The sequence below is a fragment of the Cucurbita maxima genome, unplaced genomic scaffold, assembly GCF_002738345.1.
Source record: "Cucurbita maxima cultivar Rimu unplaced genomic scaffold, Cmax_1.0 Cma_Scf00046, whole genome shotgun sequence".
In the NCBI taxonomy this organism is placed as follows: domain Eukaryota; kingdom Viridiplantae; phylum Streptophyta; class Magnoliopsida; order Cucurbitales; family Cucurbitaceae; genus Cucurbita; species Cucurbita maxima.
In genome coordinates, this window is record NW_019272062.1 from 1,274,943 (window position 1) to 1,302,043 (window position 27,101).

The window sequence follows — 27,101 nt, forward strand, 5'->3', positions numbered from 1 at the left end:
ACATCTACTTTTGCACCATTTTTATCTTTGCCAATTTTTTGTCTTGGAACAATAGGATTATCAACAGAATTGCAATTCTCGATGCCAAATCGATTTAAAACTTCAACCGCATGCTTCCTTTGACATGTAAAAATACCATCTAATCTTTGCATTACCTCTGTTCCAAGGAAAAATCTCATTTGACCTAAGTAAATCATATCAAACTCTTTCTTCCTAGAACGTTTAAATTCCTCCAATAATTTTTCAACATCTCCAGTAAATAAAAGAACATCAATATAAATTCTTACAATAAAAATTTTACCTCTCTTCCTCTTGATGAAAAATGTCTACTCATGGAAACTGCTTTCGAATCTTTCTTTGATGAAGTAGGATTCTATTCGACTAAACTAGGTTCTAGGTGCTTGTTTCAATCCGTAGAGAGCCTTTTGGAGTTCGTACACCATCTCCTCACTTCACTTTTTCTCATAGCTTTTTGGTTGCTCGACAAAAATATCTTCTTTTAACTCACCACATAAAAAAGTTGATTTGATATGTAATTGATAGAGTTTCCAACCAACCTTTGCGGAAGGAGAAACTCTCCTGCATGACCCTGCAAAAGTAATGATCATTCTCACAATATCCATTCTGGCCACAGGTGTGTACACTTACGTATAATCAATTTCATACTCTTGTGGGTAGCCTTTTACCACCAGTCTTGCTTTGTATTTATCAACTTCTCTATACTCATAAAGCTTGGTCTTATAAATCAAATCCACTCCTATTTCCTTTGCTCAAACCAGTAAAACCCCCAAGTTCCTTATTTGATTTTTTCAATGAATTTGATTTCTTTATCCGTAGTCAATTGTTGAATTCTGCAAAGTTAATTATCTTCCTTTATGTTTCCTTAAACATTTTATAGGCATTCCAATTTTCTTTTCCACCATTATTTATAAATAATTGGAATGATAAAGTGTTTATGGTTTTTCTACAAGAAAATAACTCCAAAGTCTTCCTTGAAAAATCATCTATAAAGCACAACAAATATTTTTTCTAGCTACTTGAAGTTGGTGAAATTGGACCACATAGATCTACATGAGCAAGACCTAATTTTTCGGTTGCTCTCCATTTACCTTTTTTTGGAAATGGAGTCCAATGTTACTTGCCTTTCATACATGCCTCACAGGTGGTGTTTGGAACTACAATTTGTGGCTGACTTTTCACCATTTTTTTGTGTTTCAAGGTGCACAAGCCTTTGTAGCCGAGATGACCATATGATGGTGCCAAAGTGTTGACTGGTCCATGTTATAAACTTCGAGGCATCTCCTTCATTTGTTGTGGCATATGGTTCAGCAAGCAAAATGAACAACCAATTTGCACTCATAATTGACTCTACCATTTTTCCTTTCTGTCGATGATAAATGCTACATACACCATCTTTGAACAACACTGCTACTCTTTTTTCTTGTAGTTGTTCAACGCTCAAGAGATTATTTTTGAGTTCAGGTACCCAATACACATTACTAATAGTGTAACGAACCCCAAGTAAAGTTAATTTCACTACACCCTTTTGAGTAACTTTCATACTTATGTTATTTCCAAGCTTGACAGTACGAGAAAAGGTCTTGTCTAAGCTTGAAAACATACCTTCATTTGCAAACATATGGTTTGATCAACCAGAATCTAAGAACCAAGCATCACTCCTTTTTGCTTCATATCTTTCCATATGAGCCATTAACCTCATTTCATCCTTTTCTTCCTGCTTTCATAATTCAATTACTTTTGTTCATCTTTGGACATTCATATTGAAAATGACTTAAGTCATGACACCTATAACATTCAACAGTTGCTTTGTTGAAAGTTGATCTTCCTCTTTCACGACTTTGCTCTTGTAAGTTCCTCTTCCTCTATTACTTATTTTCATTCGAGCTTCGACTTTTAGAACTTGCACCTCTTCATTAATGTTGGATCTTTGAAATTTTTGTTCATGCACCACTAATAAACTTTGTAATTCATCAATGGACATGTTATCAGTATCTTTAGATTTCTCAATGAATACTACATCAGAAGTAAATTTTCCAAGCAGGGTACGCAAATTTTTTTCTACAATTTTCTTGTTTGGCATATCTTCTCCATACTTGTCATCTTGTTGGAGATTATTATCACTCTTGCAAAATGATCTGTGATACTTTCATCCTTCTTCATCTCTAGGATCTCAAATTCTCTCCTTAATGCATTAAGAAGAGATTTATTCCCTTCTTGGTTTCCACCAAACTTTCGCTTCATTGAGTCCCAGACAATCTTGGTTGTGCAATGATCCAAGATTTGTTCAAATACAATACGATCAATTGCCTGAAAGAGATAATGCTTTACTTGATGATGTTTGAGACTAGCATCATCAAGGTGGCCCTTTAGTGGCATTATTTCTTCCACTGGTTCTAAGAAACCAATCTCTGCACACCATAGACCCTTTGCTTTGAGCAAATTTTCCATCAGCTCACTCCAATGATCATAGCGATCATTGAAGTGAGGGATCTTCGTTAAAGTTTTGTCTTCACTCATACTCTTTGTATTTGATCATTCAAAAATTTCTATCCTGTTGCTCTGATACCAATTGTAAGGTTTTGAAAGAAGAATGACTAAGCTAGAAACATAAACAATTGGAGTTTCCAATAGTGACGATATTATTGAGTCCAAAAATATGACAAATTAGTTAAACTAAATAGCTAAAATTACTCTAACTATCCCAAAAGAAACAATGTGTATTTAATCATATTTGACGTAATCAAATTCTTCTAACTCGTGGTTGACACTAATTTGTGACAACATATTTTTCAAGCATAATGCCACCTCAACTAGCAATACTTCAAAAAAAAAATGTGGGAAGGGGTGAGTATAAAAATACTTAGTAAGCAGCCTAGTTGCAAGCTCTCATCACATCCTACCGCTTGGCAAGGGCACTCCAACGCTAAAGGCATATCAGAGGAAATAGAAGGTACAAACTCTGGTGAAACCGTTACATTGCTATTAGGCTTGTTAAGCTTTCTTAGTCGTCCTTGTTGTAGAGATTTACTAGGTTCTTAGGGGCTAAATCTCATCTCATTGTTTCAAAGATGTTTAGGACTATCCCCATGGGGTTAATCCAATCTCTAGGTGCACTTAAGTATAGCCCTCTGATCGTCACTCACAATCTTAAAATGCTTATTCCATTGAAACATACTAACCTAGGTCAATATGTAAACTGCCCTAACTCTAGTGCCCTAATATTAACTTGATTCACTCATGCATGCTTTATTAGAGAGAGATTTCTATCGATCACATAAAGCACAAAAAATATATTCTACACTCACATTGGTCATCCTTGGGTGTTGAGGACGTCTACTGGGTTCCGGGAGCAGCTAGGTGGTTTAAATGCAAACTTTCAACTCCAGGATACTCTATTTTGACTCCTCAAGTCTTTTTTTTTAACACTAGGGTCTAGACCTTTTGATCGATGCTCACGATCCTAAGATGCTCAATCTACTATAACTGTCTTGACCTAAGTCATCGTCTCGCCAACTTAACTCTAACACCTTAGCTTATCTCTATATAAATAATAAGCTCTATAGGGAGAACACGTAATCAATCACCTAGAGCTAAGCAAACTATATCAAGCATTCATACAAGCTCAATGAGGAGATAACATCTATCAATCGCATAGATCATAATATCACATCCTTCGTTCTAGTACAGTGGAAAGCAATAAAAGTTGGCATGCATCTTAAATTCCCATCCTAGAGACACTTTGGCCATTTTTTATGACATACATTGCATTTTCATCCAAAAATTCCCTTCTAAGGTCCTAAACAAGCATATTATAACCACCTATTTTAAGATATGCTCACATGCTAGCACGTCCTAGCAATTCGTACAAGTATTACTTAAGAAAATTCGCATGGCTACTACAAATTGCTAATTACATGGATGAAGCGTGACTTCCCAATCATGATTTTTGATTACTAGAAGCCCCAAATTTTTTGAAAGATCCTAACTTGAATCATGATCACATCAGTTTTGAAATCAGAGCAAAAAATAGTCGAACGAACTAAAAAGCTGAACTCAAACACCGCCACACGCTTTCATACATGCAATAGGTCGCCTGCATGCAAGTACAGACTCGTATTTGGAGTAACAGTCGTGCTCACGTTGCGACTCATGGAGCCTTCATATTAATGCAATCGAATCGGGTCGAAGCAATGGGCAGGCAGTTTGGGTCAAATGCTGTAAGTTCAGGTCCAATCGATTGGTTCGTGTCACCCTCAAAAGTCTCGACGTGTGGCGCAATCTAAGCCAGACATACTTCCTCTTCGTTAGCCAGTGTCACCCTCAAAAGTCTCGACGTGTGGCGCAATCTAAGCCAGACATACTTCCTCTTCGTTAGCCAGCGTGTGTCTTCGACCATAGCTTCACACATGTCCTCCACCATCACTTGACCTACATTTCACCTACCATTTGAGAGTTTTCTAGATTCTTAAATCAATTTTCAATTTCTTTCTAATTTATTTGGATTTTCTACCATTTGAGAGTTTTCTAGATTCTTAAATCAATTTTCAATTTCTTTCTAATTTATTTGGATTTTGTATATTTTTCTACTTTTCTAGATTCTTAAATCAATTTTCAATTTCTTTCTAATTTATTTGGATTTTGTATATTTTTCTACATAACTTTGATTCAACTTGGTTCCTTCAAGATTTTTAATCCTTTTAAAAAAAAATTATTTCCATCTTAATCCGTTAGCTAGATAGAAAAATAAATGCTTCAAAAATCAGTGTAAAATACATAAATGATAATTTCTTGACGATCGTTGTAACTCCAACTATCGATCTGAATTGACTCGAGGTTAGTTCATGGATAGTGTGTGAAACCTTCCTTGGAATAACATATTAAAATTTCATAATCTAACTCTTCCCAAATCTCTCGAATTTGAAACAAATTGAGACAAAAATTTTGAAATTTATAACACCGTTCTTTCTTGATTCTCGATAAATTTAAGTGATTCAAGTATACAGATTGATTCTCCCCTTGTCTTTGAGCATTTCTTGTGAAGGAATTTTTGCTAAACTCTAACTCTAAATAGTAAGTTCAATAGATTCATTCTTCTTTTTTTAAAGTCCTCAACAAAATCTCGAAACATAGAAATTTAAAGAAAAGTTCAAGAAATTAATTCTGGTAGGGAGTTGGATGTTATCCATATGAATCAAAGGTTAGGAGCATATATTTCCTTGTTATACTAGTTTTTGCTTCTGTGTTTAGTCCCCTCATCTTTCTTTTACTATTATTATGTTTGGGATTGTCAAGCTCAAACGAGTGCTCTGAAAGCTAGGCCAACGCCCCATTCTTAAAAAAAACATATAGAAATTATGAGTTTTTCTCAAAGATGGATAATCATAAAAAATTGATGTTATTAAAAAAGAAGCAGATTTCTAAAAGCTATTTTATGTACACTATTATACTAATATATGAACCATTTTTAAACTCAAATGATTAAAAGACATTACGTTCGAATTTTTCTTAAGACTTGGTAGGGATCACTAAGACGTGCTAGCATATAAGCATAACTTGTTTTATGTGGTTCGAATATGCATGATTAGACCTCAAAATTTCAATTTGGATGAGATGTTATTCATGTTAGGGAAAATTACCGAAATTACATTGGGATGAGAATGTAAGTTGTATTCCTATTTTAATTCTTTTTGCTACGTTAGAAAAGAGGATGGGATGTTGTGATCTGCTCTCCAAGTGATTGATGGATGTTATTTCCCCGTTGAGTTTGCATGAATGTTTAGATTATGTTTTCCCAGCTTTAAACGACCGATAGGAATATCTCCCTAACAAAGCATACATGAGTGAACCAAGTTAAGATTAGGGCACTAGAATTAGAGTGATTTTCACATTGACCTAGGTCAGTACGTTTTCAGTAGACCGAGCACCCTAGATTTGTGAGCAGCGATCAAAGGTCTAGACCTAAGTGCACCCAGAAATTGGATTAGCCTTGAGTAGCTAACTTCGAGTGTTTTAGAAACGCGAGATGAGGACTAAACCATCTAGATGTCCCTAAAGACCCAGTAAACCTCCACGACATCTATGAATGATTAAGAAAGTTTAAAATGCTTACTAGCAATGTGAATGGTTTCATTAGAACCCTGAGGTTACTTAAGTTACTAATGAGTGTAGGGTTGGATCAAGGATAACGTGCCACTCAAGAAACCAGTCTGCAGGAGGGACTTGAGACTATATGGGTAGTTAGCTTAAGACAAGGACTCCTATTGAATGTAAAGTGGGTCAAAGTTGAAGCCGCGATGCCATAATCGGCCTTGGAAAGGGTTTAAAATTACCCAGGTAGATGACTTAGAGTGAATGTTTCTATTAAGTGTAGGAACAGGACAAAGTCTAAGACAAAAAATATGTAAAATGGTCTTGAGAGTGGACTTCGAGCTCATGATTTCTGCCACTAATGAGTGTAGAAACAGTTCTCGGTCTCCTGATTTAAACAACATTGCTTAAAATTCACTATTTTGAACGAAAATCAAGTTTGATACAAAATTAAACTTAGGGAAGATCTATGGATTGAAATGGATATATTACCTAGTTATTTTGATCCTAGGTATACTTTTCAAGTTTTGGGTAATGAATAATGAGAGAGAAATTAACAAGAACATGCGCAGAAATGGACTCGTAATTACGCTCCTCAACCATTCAACCAATAACCTTATCCTTACCTAACAAGTCAGTCAACGCCCTCGTTCATGTCAATAATGGAGCTGCAGAAGCTTGACTATCTTAGCTGCTAAGAAAATCATTGAGAAGACTCCAGGAAATGAACTCGAATTGGCGGTCTCCACACAGCTCTTCATCCATCTCATTTGTAAGTCTAATTTTAGTCTCAGTTTTGGTCCATTTCAGCGCAACATATATATTTATATATAATATATAATCATTGAATTGTGCTCATACTTAAAAAACTACCACAATATTGATCCTTAATCACGCTATTTTGTTCATGCTGCAGTTTTCTCAAAAGAAAAATGAACCAAAGGTTGAACGCAGTTGCATCTTCGGGAGATATCGACTCCTTATATTTGATACTTCAAGAAGATGCCTACATTTTAGAACGCATAGATCAGGTATCAACATATTTATTCTTGCATTTGAAATGAAAGAATTCATGGCATTGAATGGTTGGACCATATATTATTTTAAATGAAATAAAAATTACCATCTGAATGGTCAATACTTTAATTTTTCAACCTTATAATACCCATGAAGACGTGACCTAGAATTTCAAACAAGCCTCTAAAGAGGGCAACTGTTGACATGAGGATTCTCTCTTGGGGTCTTTGGCTTTACTCCCGGTGTATAAAGCAACGTTTAGGTCCCTCAATTGTCATAGGGGTCTCTCACTCGGGTATTAGGAGGGCATTGTTTGCCTGCCCAAATTGATCCTGTGAGGGTAACACGACTAATTCTTCATCTCTCTTAGGCAGATAAGCTACCTTTATGAAAGACCATTTTGTTTAGATGTTAGGAGAACTAATGAACAAGAAAATGCCCCTTCCAATATCGAGAGATAGACTAAGATACTTGTATCGAGTAGTCATAAAAGTAGGGTCTCAAACAAGTTATCAAACAAGTTATTTGAAGGGAGAAAATAGATACCTTTATATGTTCATATAAATGAAAGAACTTGGGAAGAAACTCAATAAAATATTTAAAGATGCTTGATCATAAAAAATTGATTTTTTTTAAAAAATGAAACATCTAAAAGCTATTTTGTGTACACTATTATACTAATATATTAAATAGTAACAAAAACTCAAATGGTTAAAAGACATTATAGGTCAAATTGTTATCCCACTTATCCATGAACTCAAAACAGCTAAAGATTTTTATTGTTCATATGTTTAGCATCACTATTAGGGTTTGGGATTGATTTGTGTCTTCTTTTTGAAAGGTACCTTTTGTTGATACCCCATTACACATCTCAGCATCAGCAGGACATGTCCCTTTTTCTTTGGAGATCATGAGGTTGAAACCATCCTTAGCCAAGAAGCTTAACCCAGAAGGCTATAGCCCTATCCACTTGGCATTGCAAAATAACCAAACAAAAACTGTGTTGCGGCTCGTCGATATCGATCGAGATCTCGTATGCATACAAGGGAGAGATGGCTTAACTCCATTGCACATTGCAGCCTCGGGAGGCATGGATGATATATTGGCCAAGTTTCTAACTTCATGCCCAAAATCTATTAAACAATTGACCAATCGTAATGAGTCTGCTCTACATATTGCTGTTAAACGTGAAGATATTGAATCGGTTAAAATCTTGCTCCAATGGATCCAACAAACATGCATGACCTCAATACTTAATTGGTGTGATGACGAAGGAAACAATGCCATGCATCGTGTCGCGCTCGGAAATCAAATTGAGGTCAGTATCAAAAAATTTTAAATATAGCATAGCTTAATTGATTAATATATTGTATTTATTATTAAAAGGTAGGACTTGCAATAATCTCATAGAATGATCATCTAACTTGTTGGGATAATCAAAACTCAAAAGAAACCTATTTAATTTTTAGTTTTTGATTTTTTTATAAACTCAACTCCAATATTAAAAAAAAAAGTAAATATTTTATGATTTATTAACTCTAAGTTTTTGTGGAATCTTACTTGAGTTAGAGTGGGAAAAGCTAAACATTTCCAGTAAAGATGTAAAAATCTCTCTCTAATAGATGTATTTTAAAATAGTGAAGTTGATAGTATATAATGGGTCAAAGCAAACAAAATCTTCTACCGAAAAGCGGATAATATCTTCTATAAAAGTTGACATGTAACAAATGTTTGAACATACGAAAAAAGCTGGCCTTTGGTGCAGATGGTGAAGCTTCTCATAAACAAAGTGGATATGAAAGCAAAGAATTTGGAAGGCAAGACAGCACTAGACATAATGAAAGAACATAAACAAAGTGGATATGAAAGCAAAGAATTTGGAAGGCAAGACAGCACTAGACATAATGAAAGAACGTGGCCTTGTTGAAGACAAAGAGGTAAAAGAGATGCTCCATGGTTCCCACATTCTCAGAGATGTTGCAAAATTTGTGTGTTCAATATTATTGTTTGTGAAGAGATTAGTGATTACGGACCATCATGAGATCCTTTACATGTCTAAAAAGGATCGGAATGCCATATTAGTAGTTTCTGTGCTCATTGCCACTGCAACTTACCAAGCAGCTCTAAGTCCACCCGACATCCCTCTGGAGTGGATCTCATACGTATGCTTCCAACAGTTAAATACAGTTGCATTCGTTGCTTCAATGATAGAGATTTGTGTTCATCTTCCTTCTGGGATTGGCTACGCTCTCCATTTGGTTCTTCCTTTGGTCATTTGCTATGCATTATTGGCGATCGTTTGGAGGTCGTACTTTCCTTTAGTTATCACAAGTGCAGTCATTTTTTTGCTTATTTTGTCCAAAATTCCCTTGGTTAGACAGAAGGTGAAAGGAGGTTTTAAGCCAAAGAAGCCTAACAAACTTGGTGGTCGCTTCAGCTTCAGCATGGAGAAAGAATTGACAGACATAAGTGTGCACTTTGGTCGCAGTGGTTAGAGCTTAATTATTTTCGTGATATTTGTTTTTGAATTCCACTAGTAATACTTTAAAGCGCTATGTTTGCAATTGAATATGGATTTTCCTCATGTTGAAGAGATTGGATAAGAAAAATATGTTGAGGGTGTTGTTTCATTTTGTAGTACTCAAAATGTTGTGGTTAATGACCTTAAGCATTTAAATTAGGTGTAACCTTCAAGTAGCTTATTTTGTTTGTGTATATTCTGCAGTGTGATTGGTTTTCTTCAAGCCTTTTGATACATATAGTATCATGTCACAATCTTCTCACATGGAGATTGTGTTGTGTTGGCTAAATGGAGTGGTTGTTGGGTTATAGAGTCTTCTGTTATTTATAGTGAAATACATATATATGGTAGTAAAGCTATATATAGTGGACATATAAATGGTAAACCAAATTGTCATAAATAATAAATAGTTATGTCCATATATATCTGGTAAAGTTATATATAGTATATGGTTATATCTGGTAAAGTTATATATAGTAAATCGAACCATATATATACCGCTTTGAAAATGTACTTTCTACATTTTCTCTATCTTCTCCTACGGTACATACATGAAGTCATCAATATAAACTTTTAACCAATATTCTTGTCACGACCCGACTTTCGAGGCTTTGAAAGACCAAATCGTGACTAAAAAGACGAATTCGAAAACAAATAAAAATAAATAGAAGGTAAAAATCCAGTAAAATCTAAAACAAAAAAAGAGAAAGGGGTGAGTATAAAAATATACTCAGTAAGCAACCAACTTGTAGGCTCTTTTCGCATCCTTGTCTTTGTAGGTATCCACGCTCTTATCTCTAGGTTCTAGTGAGTACGAATCACGCTACAACTCTCTTTTCTGTATCTTAGGAGGCTTGCCCATCTTATCCAATGGAATGATCAGTGTCCTGAGGTGAGACGCGACCTCATAAGTAAGTCTGAGGGGATCGTATGGCTGGATCTGAATGCGTAACTCTCTCTGAACATCATCCATGGAGGTTAGCTGACAGCCCTCACACGGGACCATACATCCACTAAAATCAGAGGTTGCGATCCCCTGTGTGCCGGTCAGCTACTAGGTCATCCTAGTGGTTCCACGTCTCCCGCTCAGGGACGAGTTTCTACGGTCCAGGAGTCTTGTTCAGAAGACCCCTTAGCTATCACCACTAGTTCTGGGCACCTGTCACACTTTCCTGTCCGAATCTGTCAAGCTCAACGATCTCCGTACCGGAGCTCTGTCTCGACGGTACGATATTAGAGCAGAGAGGGAAGTGGAGGTTCTAATGACACTATCTACACTGCTCAACTTTAGCGGGCTACCTACTGTTACCGTGGTGTCCTACTATTCTTTCTAGGGTGGAACTTGGTAGCTTAGACTTGGATTCATGCATCTCTAGGATTCTCGTGCAAGGTTTCACAAACCTATCGGGTTTGGAATTTTGGGCTCTGGATCCACTGGTAATCGTTTTGCGGGTCTAAATGCACGGTATTCTAGAGGTTCCCCAATCTAGGGTCTCGTCTAGCCTATTTAGTCACAAGCACCCTAATCTAAGCTCACAATTTCTTCCTATTCGTCAAGAAAGATAACACAAGCAATCACCATGCATAGGAGTTGACACGCAACAGTTCACGCAATATTAACAAACATGCTCAACGGGAAGATAACGACAATCTTTACCCAGAGCACAGATTTCACAAGTTTCCCATCCTCCTCATGCATACATACATTATCATAATCTCAATCTAAACAGATTACATAATCATTCATGGAGTTAACACGCAGCAGTTTATGCAATATTAACAAACACGCTCAACGGGAAGATAATGTTCATCTTCACCCGAAATGCAGATTTCACAAGTTTCCCAACCTTCTCATACATACATACATTATCAGAATCTCAATCTAAACAGATTACATTATCATTCATATCTAAAAGCCATAGATTTTCTTATTTATTTCATTTTCATGGTTTTCATACAAGGTTCAGCTAGCTAAGGTTATGGGTATGATAGCATTCATGCTTATTCCAAGCGGTTCCTACAAGTACTGCTCGTGGGAATCCAAATGGCTACTTACTTGGTTGACGCTGTTGGGTTTTATGTCCTAAAACTCATAGTTTGTAAACAAAAACATATTTTATTTTCAATAAAGTTATTATTGTTGTTTATTCAGTAAAGATTGTTATTGAATAAAGTGAACTTTACGATCATTAATCTAAATTCAATAAACTAAGAACACTCTGACTATAGTATGATTACTTGAACTATATGTAGAGACATAAGAGTTGGTCAAATTCAAGTATATAGTCAAAATGATCTATAGTATAAGGATAAGGCTGAGTACCTTATTCTAGGAACACTATGAATGCGGCTCACTTTTGTATATGTGATATAAACAATGTGATCACTAAAATTGTACTGGAGTAGAAGGGATAGTAGACCCGAGAGCTGCTAGTATTATTGTGGAGACATGTGAGTGGGGGCGTCCTATGCAATGAGTATTGCATAAGATTGAACCATGAAGAAAATCACTCTCACTTTATAATGTCGTTTACTGTTGAGACTGATTTTCTTTTCATTCGATGACCTAGGTAACTCGATCTTAATCCTGAGCTAACCATGAACTCCTGTTTATTCGGAATTATCCTTAGATTTGCATGGGTAAGAGTGGCTCAAGTTCGTCGACTCAATTGGCCTCCCATTTCAGGGGTAACACTGGGTAAATGGTTGGGGACATGGGGTGAAAGATGGAATTCACTTCTACCCTCTTTTAGGGATAGAAGAAAGATAGTTCCCTTAAGTACTGACTTCAGGTCTTGAACAAGGGGACCTACCCTCTCATTGGCCTGAAAGGGATTCGGTTTACTAGTTGGACCACAAACCAATTGTTCATTAGAGGATCAGTGAGACATAAGAAACAAGAAGTAACTTCAGAGGTAAAACGATAAATTGACCCAGCTCTAGTTACGAATAACCTGTGAAGGATCGACTTACTAATCAAGGTTATATCAAATGGACAGAAATATATCTATAGTGAGGGGAGTGCAACTACTAGGCTATAGTGAAATGTCCTAGTAGTTAACGAATGTTGGTTAACAAGGTTAATGAGTTTAACCGGTTAATCTTGGATCGTTGGAGCCCATGATCTATAGGTTCATTAGGTTCCTCTGCTAGCTCATATCGGACTAAACCATAGAATAGTGTGACGAGTGAGTCCGAAGTGTTCGAATTCAAATTAGGGAGAATGCGCTACATATATACGATATATTTAACTGCATTTTTGTTTTATTTATGAATTAAACAAAAAGAGAGAATATGAGATATTTAAATAAGATTTAAAATCTTGATCAAATATGTGTCGAAATTAATTGGGATTGACATTTGAATTAATATTAAATATTAATTAAATAGTTTAATTAATCATTTAATATTACTCTACTTTGAAATTAATAATTCAAATGGATGGTTGAATCAAAATGAACAAAGTCAAAATGTTATTCATTTAATGGAAAAATTTGGAATTTTGAGTTCTCAAAATTTGGTTTAACCAAACTTGCATCTTTGCCAAATAAACCCCACAAGTTTGAGTGGAATTTTGAGTGTCAAAATTTGGTGATCTCAAATTTGCATGTACATGCAAACATAACGGTATAAATAGAGTGATCATGGTGCATAAAATATCTTCTTGGTGGTGAAAGACCTTGAGAAAAACCTCTCCCAAACACTCTCTTCATATATACAAAATCCCTCCCAAGTTTAGTCACTCACCGAATTCCACAATTTCGTTATAAGGCTGGAGGATAGTGGAGAAGACACTAGTGGTGGTTCAAACCGGTTCGTGAGGAAAAAAAAATTTGAACTACAAAAGGTTAGTATTCAAATTCATTAAGTTTTAATATTTATGAACATGCTAATTATTTACTATAATTGATGTTTTAAAAGTGCCTAAAATCCAAATTGCTTCCGTTATATTAAGACGAGTGCCTTTCCAAGCTCGAATTATTTGCCGAAAATGGCTCCAAAAATTCTGAAATTTTCTTGATTGGTTCTAATTCACATAAAAATAGTATCAGATTTGAAATCTGAGGCGAAAAACAACCAAACGGAGGCCAGACGGGTGAGAGAATGGGGTCCCACACGCCAGTAGGTCTCCACACGCCCACACGCGCAGGGCACACGCGCGGGTAGTGCCGTGTTTCGAACCCCAACGACTGTGAACTTACCTTCGAATTTTATGAGCACGACACGTGGCACACAGTGTTTGGCGGGAAACGTCGGGTTGGACTGCAGGTTTTCGAACCGGTTCGGCGAGCGTACGGGTCGACCCGACTTAGCGCACTAGTGGAACACTGCCATGTGATGGACGCCGACTCCGCCGCGCTCCTCCGTTTGCCAGTTAACGCGTGGCGGTCTCTTTCTCTCTCCTACGTGTGTTTCAAATCTCGAGATGTTAGCATTTTCGTGTTTTCGTGTTTTCAATCTATTTTCTTCGGATTTTCTTATCTTTCAATCCATGAAAATTGTAGATCTCATATTCTACTTCTACAATATATTTTTCCTTTCTTTTTTTTTTTTTTCTTGAACACAGATGAGTTAAGGCCGTCCAAAGATACGGAAATACTCACATTTTCTGTTTTCGATCGGTTTACCTGAAGTCCAACTAAACTCCAATTTTCGTCCAAGAACTTCAAGAAAACTGTGTGAATCTTATTTTAGTTACATACGTCAAAAACTCCAGATCTAAAACTCAAGAAATTCCTCAGATCTAGATAAAATCGAAACAAGAAGTTCGGAACCTTACTTTGTCCATTCTCGAATTTTCTTGCCGGAATAAATGATTCCACCACCCAAACTCCTTTTCCAGCACGAGAGAAGTATTGCTACGAAGTTTCTTGCCTTGGATTCCCCAACTGCCGTTTGTCTCTTCCTCTCTCTCAAATCCTAACTTCTTCTCCTTTCTCCTTTCTCCTCTCTCTCTCCCTCTCTCCCTCTCTCTCTTTTCTTTTCTTTTCTTTCTCTTTCTTTTCAGAGCCCAAACAACTAGACCCTTAGGCAAGAGTAGGAGAAAAATGACCCTTTTGCCCCCAATGTTATTATTTTTATTTTTTTATTTGTTTATCTAAAAATTCGGGTATTACAATTCTTCATTGTATTTTCTCTCTCATGTTCTTTGAATTTTGGATTTAAGTACATCGTTTAATCTATCTCCAAGTATGGAATTGTTTCAAAATTTCAAATCATAAAATTTCGGGAAGGTGTATCTTGCTGACAACAAAACGTTGGATTGAAGGGAAGGAAGATATCTTCATACAAACTCCATCAGGAAATCAATGGACATTAGAAGATGTCAAATATCTTCTTGGTCTCAACAAGAATTTGATCTCTATTGGTCAGTTGAATAGCACAGACTAAGCACTAGAGTTTGGAAAGAGTTGGTAAAAGATTGTGAAGGGTGTCATGCTTGTTGCACGTGACACAAAATCTGGAACCTTATACACTGCTGCAGAGGGTATAAACATGGTTGTTGTGCTCAGAGTGCTTCCAATTCAAGTCTATGGTAGGATAGACTTGGACATATGAGCGTCAGAGAAATGAAGTTGCTGACTGCAAAATAAATTTTAGAAGGCCTAAAATCTATTAGACTTCCCACTATTTGTTTATACAAAATTACATCTATTTTGCACCATTTTTATCTTTGCCAATTTTTTGTCTTGGAATAATAGGATTATTAACAAAATTGCAATTATCTATGCCAAATCAATTTAAAACTTCAACCACATGCTTTCTTTGATATGTAAAAATACCATCTAATCTTTGTATTACCTCTGTTCCAAGGAAAAATCTCATTTGACCTAAGTAAGTCATATCAAACTCTTTCTTCCTAGAACGTTTAAATTCCTCCAATAATTTTTCATCATCTCCAGTAAATAAAAGAACATCAATATAAATTCTTACAATAAAAATTTTACCTCTCTTCCTCTTGATGAAAAATGTCTGCTCACGGAAACTGCTTTCGAATCTTTCCTTGATAAAGTAGGATTCTATTCGACTAAACTAGGTTTTAGGTGCTTGTTTCAATCCGTAGAGAGCCTTTTGGAGTTTGTACACCATCTCCTCACTTCACTTTTTCTCATAGCCTTTTGGTTGTTCGGCAAAAATATCTTCTTTTAACTCGCCATATAGAAAAGTTGATTTGACATCTAATTGATAGAGTTTCCAACCAACCTTTGCGGAAGCAGAAACTCTCCTACATGACCCTGCAAAAGCAATGATCATTCTCACAATATCCATTCTGGCCACAGGTGTGTACACTTCCGTATAATCAATTTCATACTCTTGTGGGTAGCCTTTTACCACCGGTCTTGCTTTGTATTTATCAACTTTTCTATACTCATAAAGCTTGGTTTTATAAATCCATTCCACTCCTATTTTCTTTGCTCCAACCCTTAAAACCCACAAGTTCCTTATTTGACTTTTTGAATGAATTTGATTTCTTGATCGGTAGTCAATCTCCATTTTGGGCTATTAACAGCTTCCTCAAAATTTACAAGATATGAAATCATCAAGAATGTCATATTTTCTTCATTTTCTTCAGATAAGTCTTCACCGAAATTATAATTTGTTAACCATATAGGTGGATGTCGATTTCTCACCTCCCTTATTGTCAAATCCAGTGCAACAACTACTGGAAAATTATTTTCAGCAACTGGTTCAATTGTTTCAGTAACCGGTCCAGCTGTTTCCTCCGTGATTTCTCCTTCTTTGGTTGTGTTCTCATCAATTTCAATATTTTTCCACAGTCCAATTTTGTTTCACCTTAAAAAAAATTCAAAATCTCATTCACGATCTTCCTCGAAAGCTACATTACAACTTACTATAGTTTTATTTGTAGGTTGATCAAACATTCTATAACCTTTGAATTCGCTGCTGACTCCAAATAAAACATATGTTACACTTTTATCTTCACGTTTGCTTCTTTTGGCATTTGGAATATGAACATATCTCGCACATCTAAGAACTCTGACATAATCTACTAATGATTTCTCTCCGCTCCAAGCCTCGTCTGGTATCATGTCTTTTATTGCAAGAGTAAGTGATCGATTCAAAATGGGAATCCCTAACTACTTTCTTCTCTATTAGCATAGCTTTTACCAAGTTCATCACAATGCGATTTTTGCAATCGGCCACTCCATTTTGTTGTGGGGTATAGGCTATGGTCAATTATCTCTTTACTCCATGTTTGGAAAAAATAGTTGAATTCTGCCGAGTTAATTATCTTCCTTTATGTTTCCTTAAACATTTTATAGGCATTCCAATTTTCTTTTCCACCATTATTTTGAAATAATTGGAATGGTAAAGTGTTTATGGTTTTTCTACAAGAAAATAACTCCAAAGTCTTCCTTGAAAAATCATCTATAAAGCACAACAAATACTTTTTCTAGCTACTTGAAGTTGGTGAAATTGGACCACATAGATCTACATGAGCCGGGCCTAATTTTTCGGTTGCTCTCCATTTACCTATTTTTGGAAATGGAGTCCAATGTTACTTGCATTTCATACATGCATCACAGGTGGTATTTGAAGCTACAATTTGAGGCTGACTTTTCACCATTTTTTTGTGTTTAAAGGTGTACAAGCCTTTGTAGCCGAGATGACCATATGATGGTGCCAAAGTGTTGACTGGTCCATGTTATAAACTTCGAGGCATCTCCTTCATTTGTTGTGGCATATGGTTCAGCAAGCAAAATGAACAACCGATTTGCACTCATAATTGACTCTACCATTTTTCCTTTCTGTGGATGATAAATGCTACATACACCATCTTTGAACAACACTGCTACTCTTTTTTCTTGTAGTTGTTCAACGCTCAAGAGATTATTTTTGAGTTCAGGTACCCAATACACATTACTAATAGTGTAACGAACCCCATGCAAAGTTAATTTCACTACACTCTTTCGAGTAACTTTCATACTTGTATTATTTCCAAGCTTGAAAGTATGAGAAAAAGTCTTGTCTAAGCTTGAAAACATACCTTCATTTGCACACATATAGTTTGAGCAACCAGAATCTAATAACCAAGCATCACTCCTTTTTGCTTCATATATTTCCATATGAGCCATTAACCTCATTTGATCCTCTTCTTCCAGCTTTCATAATTCAATTCTTTTTGTTCATCTTTGGACATTCATATTGAAAATGACTTAAGTCATGACACCTATAACATTCACCAGTTGATTTGTTGAAAGTTGATCTTCCTCTTTCACGACTTTGCTCCTGTAAGTTCCTCTTCCTCTATTACTTATTTTTATTCGACCTTCGACTTTTATAACTTGCCCTCTTCATTAATGTTGGATGAAGACAATACGATCAATTGCCTGAGGTGATGTTTGAGACTAGCATCATCAAGGTGGCCCTTTAGTGGCATTATTTCTTCCACTGGTTCTAAGAAACCAATCTCTACTGCACTCCATAGACCCTTTGCTTTGAGCAAATTTTCCATCAGCTCACTCCAATGATCATAGTGATCATCAAAGTGAGGGATCTTCATTAAAGTTTTGTCTTCACTCATACTCTTTGTATTTGATCACTCAAAAATTGCTATTCTTCAAATACTAGTGGTTGCTTTGATACCAATTGTAAGGTTTTGAAAGAAGAATGACTAAGCTAGAAACATAAATAATTGGAGTTTCCAGTACTTACGATATTATTGAATCCACAAATATGACAAATTAGTTAAACTAAATAGCTAAAATTACTCTAACTATCCCAAAAGAAACAATCTATATTTAATCATATTTGACATAATCAAATTCTTCTAACTCGTGGTTGACACTAATTTGTGACAACATATTTTTCAAGTATAATGCCACCTCAACTAGCAACACTTACTTGAAAAAAAAAATGTGGGAAGGGGTGAGTATAAAATTACTTAGTAAGCAGCCTAGTTGCAAGCTCTCATCGCATCCAACGCTAAAGGCATATCAGAGGAAATAGAAGGTACAAACTCTGGTGAAATCGTTACATTGCTATTAGGCTTGTTAAGCTTTCTTAGTCGTCCTTGTTGTAGAGATTTACTAGGTTCTTAGGGGCTAAATCTCATCTCATTGTTTCAAAGATGTTCAGGACTATCTCCATGGGGTTAATCCAATCTCTAAGTGCACTTAAGTATAGCCCTCTAATCGTCACTCACAATCTTAAAATGCTTATTCCATTGAAACATACTAACCTAGGTCAATATGTAAACCGCCCTAGCTCTGGCGCCCTAATATTAACTTGATTCACTCATGCATGCTTTATTAGAGAGAGATTTCTATCGATCACATAAAGCACAAAAAATATATTCTAGTCTCACATTGGTCATCCTTGGGTGTCGAGGACGTCTACTGGGTTCCTAGAGCAGCTAGGTGGTTTAATGCAAACTTTCAACTCCAGGATACTCTATTTTGACTCCTCAAGTCTTTTTTTTTTAACACAAGGGTCTAGACCTTTTGATCGATGCTCACGATCCAAAGGTGCTCAATCTACTATAATTGTCTTGACCTAAGTCATCGTCTGGCCAACTTAACTCTAACACCTTAGCTTATCTCTATACAAATAATAAGCTTTATAGGGAGAACACGTAATCAATCACCTAGAGCTAAGCAAACTATATCAAGCATTCATACAAGCTCAATAAGGAGATAACATCTATCAATCGCATAGATCAGAATATCTCATCCTTCATTCTAGTATAGTGGAAAGCAATAAAAGTTCGCATGCATCTTAAATTCCCATCCTAGAGTCACTTTGGTAATTTTTTATGACATACATTGCATTTTCATCCAAAAATTCCCTTCTATGGTCCTAAACAAGCATATTATAACCACCTATTTTAAGATATGCTCACATGCTAGCACGTCCTAGCAATTCGTACAAGTATTACTTAAGAAAATTTGCATGGCTACTACGAATTGCTAATTACATGGATGAAGTGTGACTTCCCAAGCATGATTTTCGATTACTAGGAGCCCCAAATTTTTTGCAAGATCCTAACTTGAATCATGATCACATCAGTTTTGAAATCAGAGCAAAAAATAGTCGATCGAACTAAAAAGCTGAACTTAAACACCGCCACACGCTTTCATACATGCAAGTACAGACTTGTATTTGGAGTAACAGTCGCGCTCACGGTGCGACTCGTGGAGCCTTCATATTAATGCAATCGAATCAGTTCTAAGCAATGGGCAGGCAGTTTGGGTCAAATGCTGTAAGTTCAGGTCGAATTGATTGGTTCGTGTCACCCTCAAAAGTCTCGACGTGTGGCGCAGTCTAAGCCAGACATACTTCCTCTTCGTTAGCCAACGTGTGTCTTCGACCATAGCTTCACACATGTCCTCCACCATCACTTGACCTACATTTCACCTACCATTTGAGCGTTTTCTAGATTCTTCAATCAATTTTCAATTTCTTTCTAATTTCTTTGGATTTTGTATATTTTTCTACCTAATTCGATTCAACTTGGTTCCTTCATCAAAATTGTAGAGTTTTAATTGTTTTAAAAAAAAATTATTTCCATCTTAATCCGTTAGCTAGATAGAAAAATAAATGCTTCAAAAATCAGTGTAAAATACATAAATGATAATTTCTTGACGATCGTTGTAACTCCAACTATCGATCTGAATTGACTCGAGGTTAGTTCATGGATAGTGTGTGAAACCTTCCCTGAAATAACATATTAAAATTTCATAATCTAACTCTTCCCAAATCTCTCGAATTTGAAACAAATTGAGACAAAAATTTTGAAATTTATACCACTGTTATTTCTTGATTCTTGATAAATTTAAGTGATTCAAGTATACATATTGATTCTCCCATAGTCTTTGAGCCTTTCTTGTAGGAATTTTTGCTAAACTCTAACTCTAAATAGTAAGTTCAATAGATTTATTCTTCGTTTTTAAAGTCATCAACAAAATCTCGAAACATAGTAATTTAATTCTTGTCGAGAGTTGGATGTTACACTAATCTCATATCAATATGAATCAAAGGTTAGGAGCATATATTTCCTTGTTATATTAGTTTTTGCTTCTGTGTTTCGCCCCCTCATCTTTCTTTTACTATAAATTTTTGGGATTGTTAAGCTCAAACGAGTGCTCAGAAAGCTAGGCAACGCCCCATTCTTAAAAAAAACATATAGAAATTAATTGTCAAGTTCAAACGAGTGCTCATAAAGCTAGGCCAATGCCCCATTCTTAAAAAAAAAACATATAGAAATTAATTGTCAAGCTCAAACGAGTGCTCATAAAGCTAGGCCAACGCCCCATTCTTAAAAAAAAAACATATAGAAATCAATTGTCAAGCTCAAACGAGTGCTCATAAAGCTAGGCCAACGCCCCATTCTTAAAAAAAAAAACATATAGAAATTAATTGTCAAGCTCAAACGAGTGCTCAGAAAGCTAGGCCAACGCCCCCATTATTAAAAAAAAAATATAGAAATTATGAGTTTTTCTCAAAGATGGATAATCATAAAAAATTGATTTTATTAAAAAAGAAGCAGATTTCTAAAAGCTATTTTATGTACACTATTATACTAATATATCAAACGTTGATTAAAAGACATTACGTTCGAATTTTTCTTAAGACTGGTAGGGATCACTAAGACGTGCTAGCATACAAGCATAACTTGTTTTATGTGGTTTGAATATGCATGATTAGACCTCAAAATTGCAATTTGGATGAGATGTTATTCATGTTAGGGAAAATTACCGAAATTACATTGGGATGAGAATGTAAGTTGTATTCCTATTTTAATTCTTTTTGCTACGTTAGAAAAGAGGATGGGATGTTGTGATCTGCTCTCCAAGTGATTGATGGATGTTATCTCCCCGTTGAGTTTGCATGAATGTTTAGATTATGTTTTCCCTGCTTTAAACGATCGATAGGAATATCTCCCTAACAAAACATATATGAGTGAACCAAGTTAAGATTAGGGCACTAGAATTAGAGTGATTTTCACATTGACCTAGATCAGTACGTTTTCAGTAGACCGAGCACCATAGGATTGTGAGCGGCGATCAAAGGTCTAGACCTAAGTGCACCCAGAAATTGGATTAGCCTTGAGTAGCTAACTTCGAGTGTTTTAGAAACGCGAGATGAGGACTAAACCATCTAGATGCCCCTAAGGACCCAGTAAACCTCCACGACATCAATGAATGATTAAGAAAGTTTAAAATGCTTACTAGTAATGTGAATGGTATCATCAGAACCGTGAAGTTACTTGAGTTACTAATGAGTGTAGCATCGGATCAAGGATAACGTGCAACTCAATAAACAAGTCTGCAAGAGAGGCTTAGAACTATATGGGTAGTTAGCTTAAGACGAGGACTGCTATAGAATGTAAAATGGGTCAAAGTTGAAGCCGCGATGCCATAATCGGCCTTGGAAAGGGTTTAAAATTACACAGGTAGATGACTTAGAGTGAATGTTTCTATTAAGTGTAGGAACAGGACAAAGTCTAAGACAAAAAATATGTAAAATGGTCTTGAGAGTGGACTTCGAGCTCATGATTTCTGCCACTAATGAGTGTAGAAACAGTTCTCGGTCTCCTGATTTAAACAACATTGCTTAAAATTCACTATTTTGAACGAAAATCAAGTTTGATACAAAATTAAACTTAGGGAAGATCTATGGATTGAAATGGATATATTACCTAGTTATTTTGATCCTAGGTATACTTTTCAAGTTTTGGGTAATGAATAATGAGAGAGAAATTAACAAGAACATGCGCAGAAATGGACTCGTAATTACGCTCCTCAACCATTCAACCAATAACCTTATCCTTAGCTGACAAGTCAGTCAATGCCCTCGTTCATGTCATTAAGGGAGCTGCATAAGCTTGACTATCCTAGCTGCTAAGAAAATCATTGAGAAGATTCCAGGAAATGAACTCAATTTAATTTTCAGGCCTACTTTTGTATATTGTTCCAATTTGTTGTTCAAGTTTTGTATTGAGCAGTCTCCACACAGCTCTTCATCCATCTCGACCATCCTTATCAATCTCATTTGTAAGTCTAATTTCACGCTATTTTGTTCATTTTGCTCCAGTTTTCTCAAAACAAAAATGAATCAAAGGTTGAACGAAGTTGCATCTTCGGGAGATATCGACTCCTTGTATTTGATACTTCAAGAAGATGCCTACATTTTAGAACGCATAGATCAGGTATGAACATATTTGTTTTTGCATTTCAAATAAAAGAATTCATGGTATTGAATGATTCGACGGTATATTATTTTAAACGAAATAAAATGTCGGTCCATTCAAACATAGTTAAGTGGATAATACACTAATTATCATCTTAATGATTGTCGAAACACCATCTTTCGTTTTGAATCAACTCCGCCTTCCTTCATGAAACTTATACGAAATTCCTCCAATTTCAACATACTAAAAATTCAGAATTTAATTAATGGAAGAGCTCTCAAATCTAAAGAGAAATCGAAATTCAAGAACCCAAAACGCTAACTATTCCTGATGGATTTCAACACCCAATTTGGAGTTGGGGAGAAATTCTGACTCCAAACGTTTCTCTCTAAAAAAATCTTTAATTCCTTTTTTTTTTCTTTTCTCCTCTCTCTCTTTTTTCTTTCTTTTTCCTCTCCTCTAATCAAGTTAGAGCTCCCCTCATCTTTCAAGAACAATGGTCGTGTTATTCTTCTGTGTGTTTGTTCGTCTTTCATTTACTAGATCGAAAGTCTTTGTTTCGTCGGTGTCTATGTTCAACAAGACAAAACTGTTCGTTATTTATTCTTTTCTCTTGGCATTTCGTGTTTCCTTTTCTTATCAGTGAGATCTGAGGGTTGACTGAAGTGTAGGACTTCAGGTATGGTCGTGGGTTCATTGGAGGCACAGGTTCTCCTATGCTCGTGCGTTTCCCATCAATCGTGAAAGTTGTTATTATTATTATCATTATTTTATTTATTCATATATATATATATATATATATATATATATATTGAATCCTTATACAATTTATTTTCAATTTGGTTCTTGTCTAACTCAAAATAACTTCAAAAACATTTTGTTCTCAACTAAAAGGCCAAATTGGGATTGATTTGTGTCTACTTTTTGAAAGGTACCTTTTGTAGATACCCCATTACACATCTCAGCATCAGCAGGACATGTCCCTTTTTCCTTGGAGATCATGAGGTTGAAACCATCCTTAGCCAAGAAGCTTAACCCAGACGGCTATAGCCCTATCCACTTGGCATTGCAAAATAACCAAACGAAAACCGTGTTGCGGCTCGTCGATAGCGATCGAGATCTCATAAGCATACAAGGGAGAGAGGGCTTAACTCCATTGCACATTGCAGCCTCGGGAGGCATGGATGATATATTGGCCAAGTTTTTAACTTCATGTCCAAAATCTATTAAAGAATTGACCATTCGTAATGAGTCTGCTCTACATATTGCTATTAAAAATGAAGATATTGAATCTGTCAAAATCTTGCTAAAATGGATCCAGAAAACTTGCATGGCCTCAATACTTAATTGGTGTGATGATGAAAGAAACAATGGCATGCATCTTGTGGCCCTTGGAAATCAAATTGAGGTTAGGAATTTTCAAAGTTTGCAATAATCTCATGAAATTCTAACTTGGGAATAATCAAAACTCAAAAGACTATTTTTATTTTTTTATAAACTCAACTTCAATATAAAAAAAAAAAAGTAAATATTTTATGATTTAATAACTCTAAATTGGGATTCCGTATCAGTGAGAGAGGAAAGCTAAACATTCCTTATAACAGCTTAAAAATCTCTCAAATATATGTGTTTTAAAATTGTGAGGCTGACGGTATATAACAAGTCAAAGCAGATAATATCTTCTATAAAAGTTGTTATCTAACCGATGTTTGATCATAGGAAGAAAAGCTTGTCTTTGGTGCAGATGGTGAAGCTTCTCATAAACAAAGTGGATATGAAAGAAAAGAATTTGGAAGGCAAGACAGCACTAGACATAATGAAAGAACATGGTCATGTGGAAGACAAAGAGGTAAAAGAGATGCTCCATGGCTCCCACATTCTCAAAGATGTTGCAACCTTTCTTCGTACGATATCATTGATTCTAAGGAGATTGGTAATTACGGACCATCGTGAGATTCATTACATATCTAAAGAGGATCGGAATGCAATACTAGTAGTTTCTGTGCTCATTGCCACTGCAACTTACCAAGCTGCTCTGACTCCACCCAACAAAGACGGGGATTTCTTCATTCGACAGTACAAGTGGATCACATACCAATTCTTCGTTCAGTTCAATACTTTGGCATTCGTTGCTTCAGCTATAGAGATTTGCCTTCATCTTCCTTTTGGAATTGACTACGCTCTCCATTTGGTTATCCCTTTGGTCATTTGCTATGCATTATTGGCGATTGTTTGGTGCTCATACTTATCTGCAATTATCACAATTGCAATCATTTTTGTGCTTATTTTGTCCAAAATTCCCTTGGTTAGACGGAAGGTGAAGGGAGATTTTAAGCCAAAGAAGCTTAGAAAACTTGGTGGTCTTTTCATGCGTAGCATCAGCATGGAGAAAGAATTGACAGAAATAAGCCTACACTTTGGTCGCACTCGTTAGAGCTTAATTAGATTAATTTAAGATGTTGGTTCATTATTTGATGCAACGCTATGCTTGCATTTGGATATAAATTTTCCTCATATTGGAGGATTGAATAAGAAAAATATCTTGTGGGTCTTGTTTGATTTCATTGTATAACGTTGTTGGATGTCTCTCAATCAAAATACATCGAAACAAATAACTGAAGGAGAAAGAATAATTTGAGGAGAGAGTTTCTTGGAACCGTACAAACTTAAGCACAGTATTTTTCAATTCTTTTTGTTCTTTGTGACTAGATCATACATCTTAGGAGTATTTATAATGGAGAGAGTTACTAACGAATTTTTTAAACTTTCCCTTCAATTTAAGAACCATAAACAATTCTCCTAAAAAAAATCACTAAACTTGCTTCATATGACAGAATCTTCTTGTGAGTCCGAGTTTATGGTAGCATCTGCAGCATCGTGTAAAGCACTCTGGCTGAGTTGTTGAGTGAAGTGATTGGAAGTGAACTAAAATCGGTAACTATCAACATCGATAACAAATTGTGATTGCATTGATGAAGAATTTGGTATTTCATGGGCACAGTAAACACATTGACACTCGTTTCCACTTCATCCGTTAGTGTTTTGAGAAGAGACAGGTCGTTATGGAGTTCATATGCACTGTAGAGCAACGTGCGAATATTCTCACAAAAGCCCTATTAAGAGTGAAGTTTGCAAAGGTGTGGGAGCTGATGGGAGTGAAGAATCTCAAAGCTAAGCTCAAAGGGGATATTGTGAGCCAATAAGTTTGATTTAGGAAAAGAAGTTACTACGAGAAAAAAATTTCATTGAGATAAAATTCCATTCACGTGGTACTTTTCTATCGTTAATGTCTCCAACTAAATCACTATCGGTAAAAGAGACAGTTCTTCTAGATCTCTCTCTTTTTGATACTTTAGCCTGTAGTTTGTGGTTCACTTCACATAGCGGAGAATATGCTTAACCACTTGATAATGTATCATACAAGGTTTTTTCATGTACCTACTCACTATTCCTACAACATGCAAAAAGTTCGAACGAGTACGAGTCAAGTACCTTAGAATTCAAATGTATTGTGACTCGTTTTAGGACATCTACAAGAAATTTCAAGGAATTGAAAGCTAGGAAAGCCAGGGCCAAGCCACCCCGAAGACAATAAAACATATAAGTAATCATTTGAATGTTTTGCAAAAAAAAAAAAACACATATAAGAGTTGACTAGGACTTGGGAATATGGATATTCAGTATGTAATATGACCTAAATGAGCATGAAGCTCGATAGCTAAGTCAAGGAACTTGAATAATTAAATGGTTTAGTCCAATCATATGATTTAGTACTTCCGGCAGGACGATTGTTGTTATAATTTATTTATTTATCTTTTGGAGATGAGGACATGATATGTATAATTATTTTTATGATGAATGAGCATGATAATATTGATATATGTGTTGGTGGTCCCTAGAAGGGTTTAAAAACTGATGTATGCCCATTTGAATGCTTTGAATAGATGATATGCGTCCTAGAATATTTGTATGATGAGTTTGGGAGCTTTAGCTACCGTCTTACTTTTCCTTTGTCCTTGAACCATGACTAGGGTCCATATGGACTATTTTAGGTTGACTAGTACCACGCAAGAAATTTTGAGGCGAAATTCCTAATCATAAATTTACTTTGATGGGTTCGAGTCTACTTAGTGTTTAGGATTGTGACATCACCCCTTTAGTGTACGTGACACATAAAGGGTACTACTGGAGGAGCTTTAGTTTTGCTTAGAAGGAAGAATGCTTGCACTATTCTACCTTAGAATGACATAGGAATAGGGAGCTTGTTGGGTGCTATTGGGAGAGTTTCCAGCTAGCGCT

The 27,101-nt window shown here is 35.8% G+C and overlaps 1 protein-coding gene across 1 annotated transcript; it reads left to right on the forward strand.

Annotated features, from left to right (window-relative positions):
- The first annotated feature begins 6,856 nt into the window (after positions 1 to 6,856).
- Positions 6,857 to 25,408, forward strand: LOC111470613 (ankyrin repeat-containing protein BDA1-like). Its single transcript, XM_023116174.1, has 4 exons — positions 6,857 to 6,880; positions 22,706 to 22,820; positions 23,734 to 24,210; positions 24,547 to 25,408. The coding sequence occupies exons 2-4, from the start codon at positions 22,722 to 22,724 to the stop codon at positions 25,234 to 25,236; spliced, it is 1,266 nt and encodes a 421-aa protein (XP_022971942.1). The 5' UTR covers positions 6,857 to 6,880; positions 22,706 to 22,721; the 3' UTR covers positions 25,237 to 25,408.
- Positions 25,409 to 27,101: the final 1,693 nt, after the last annotated feature.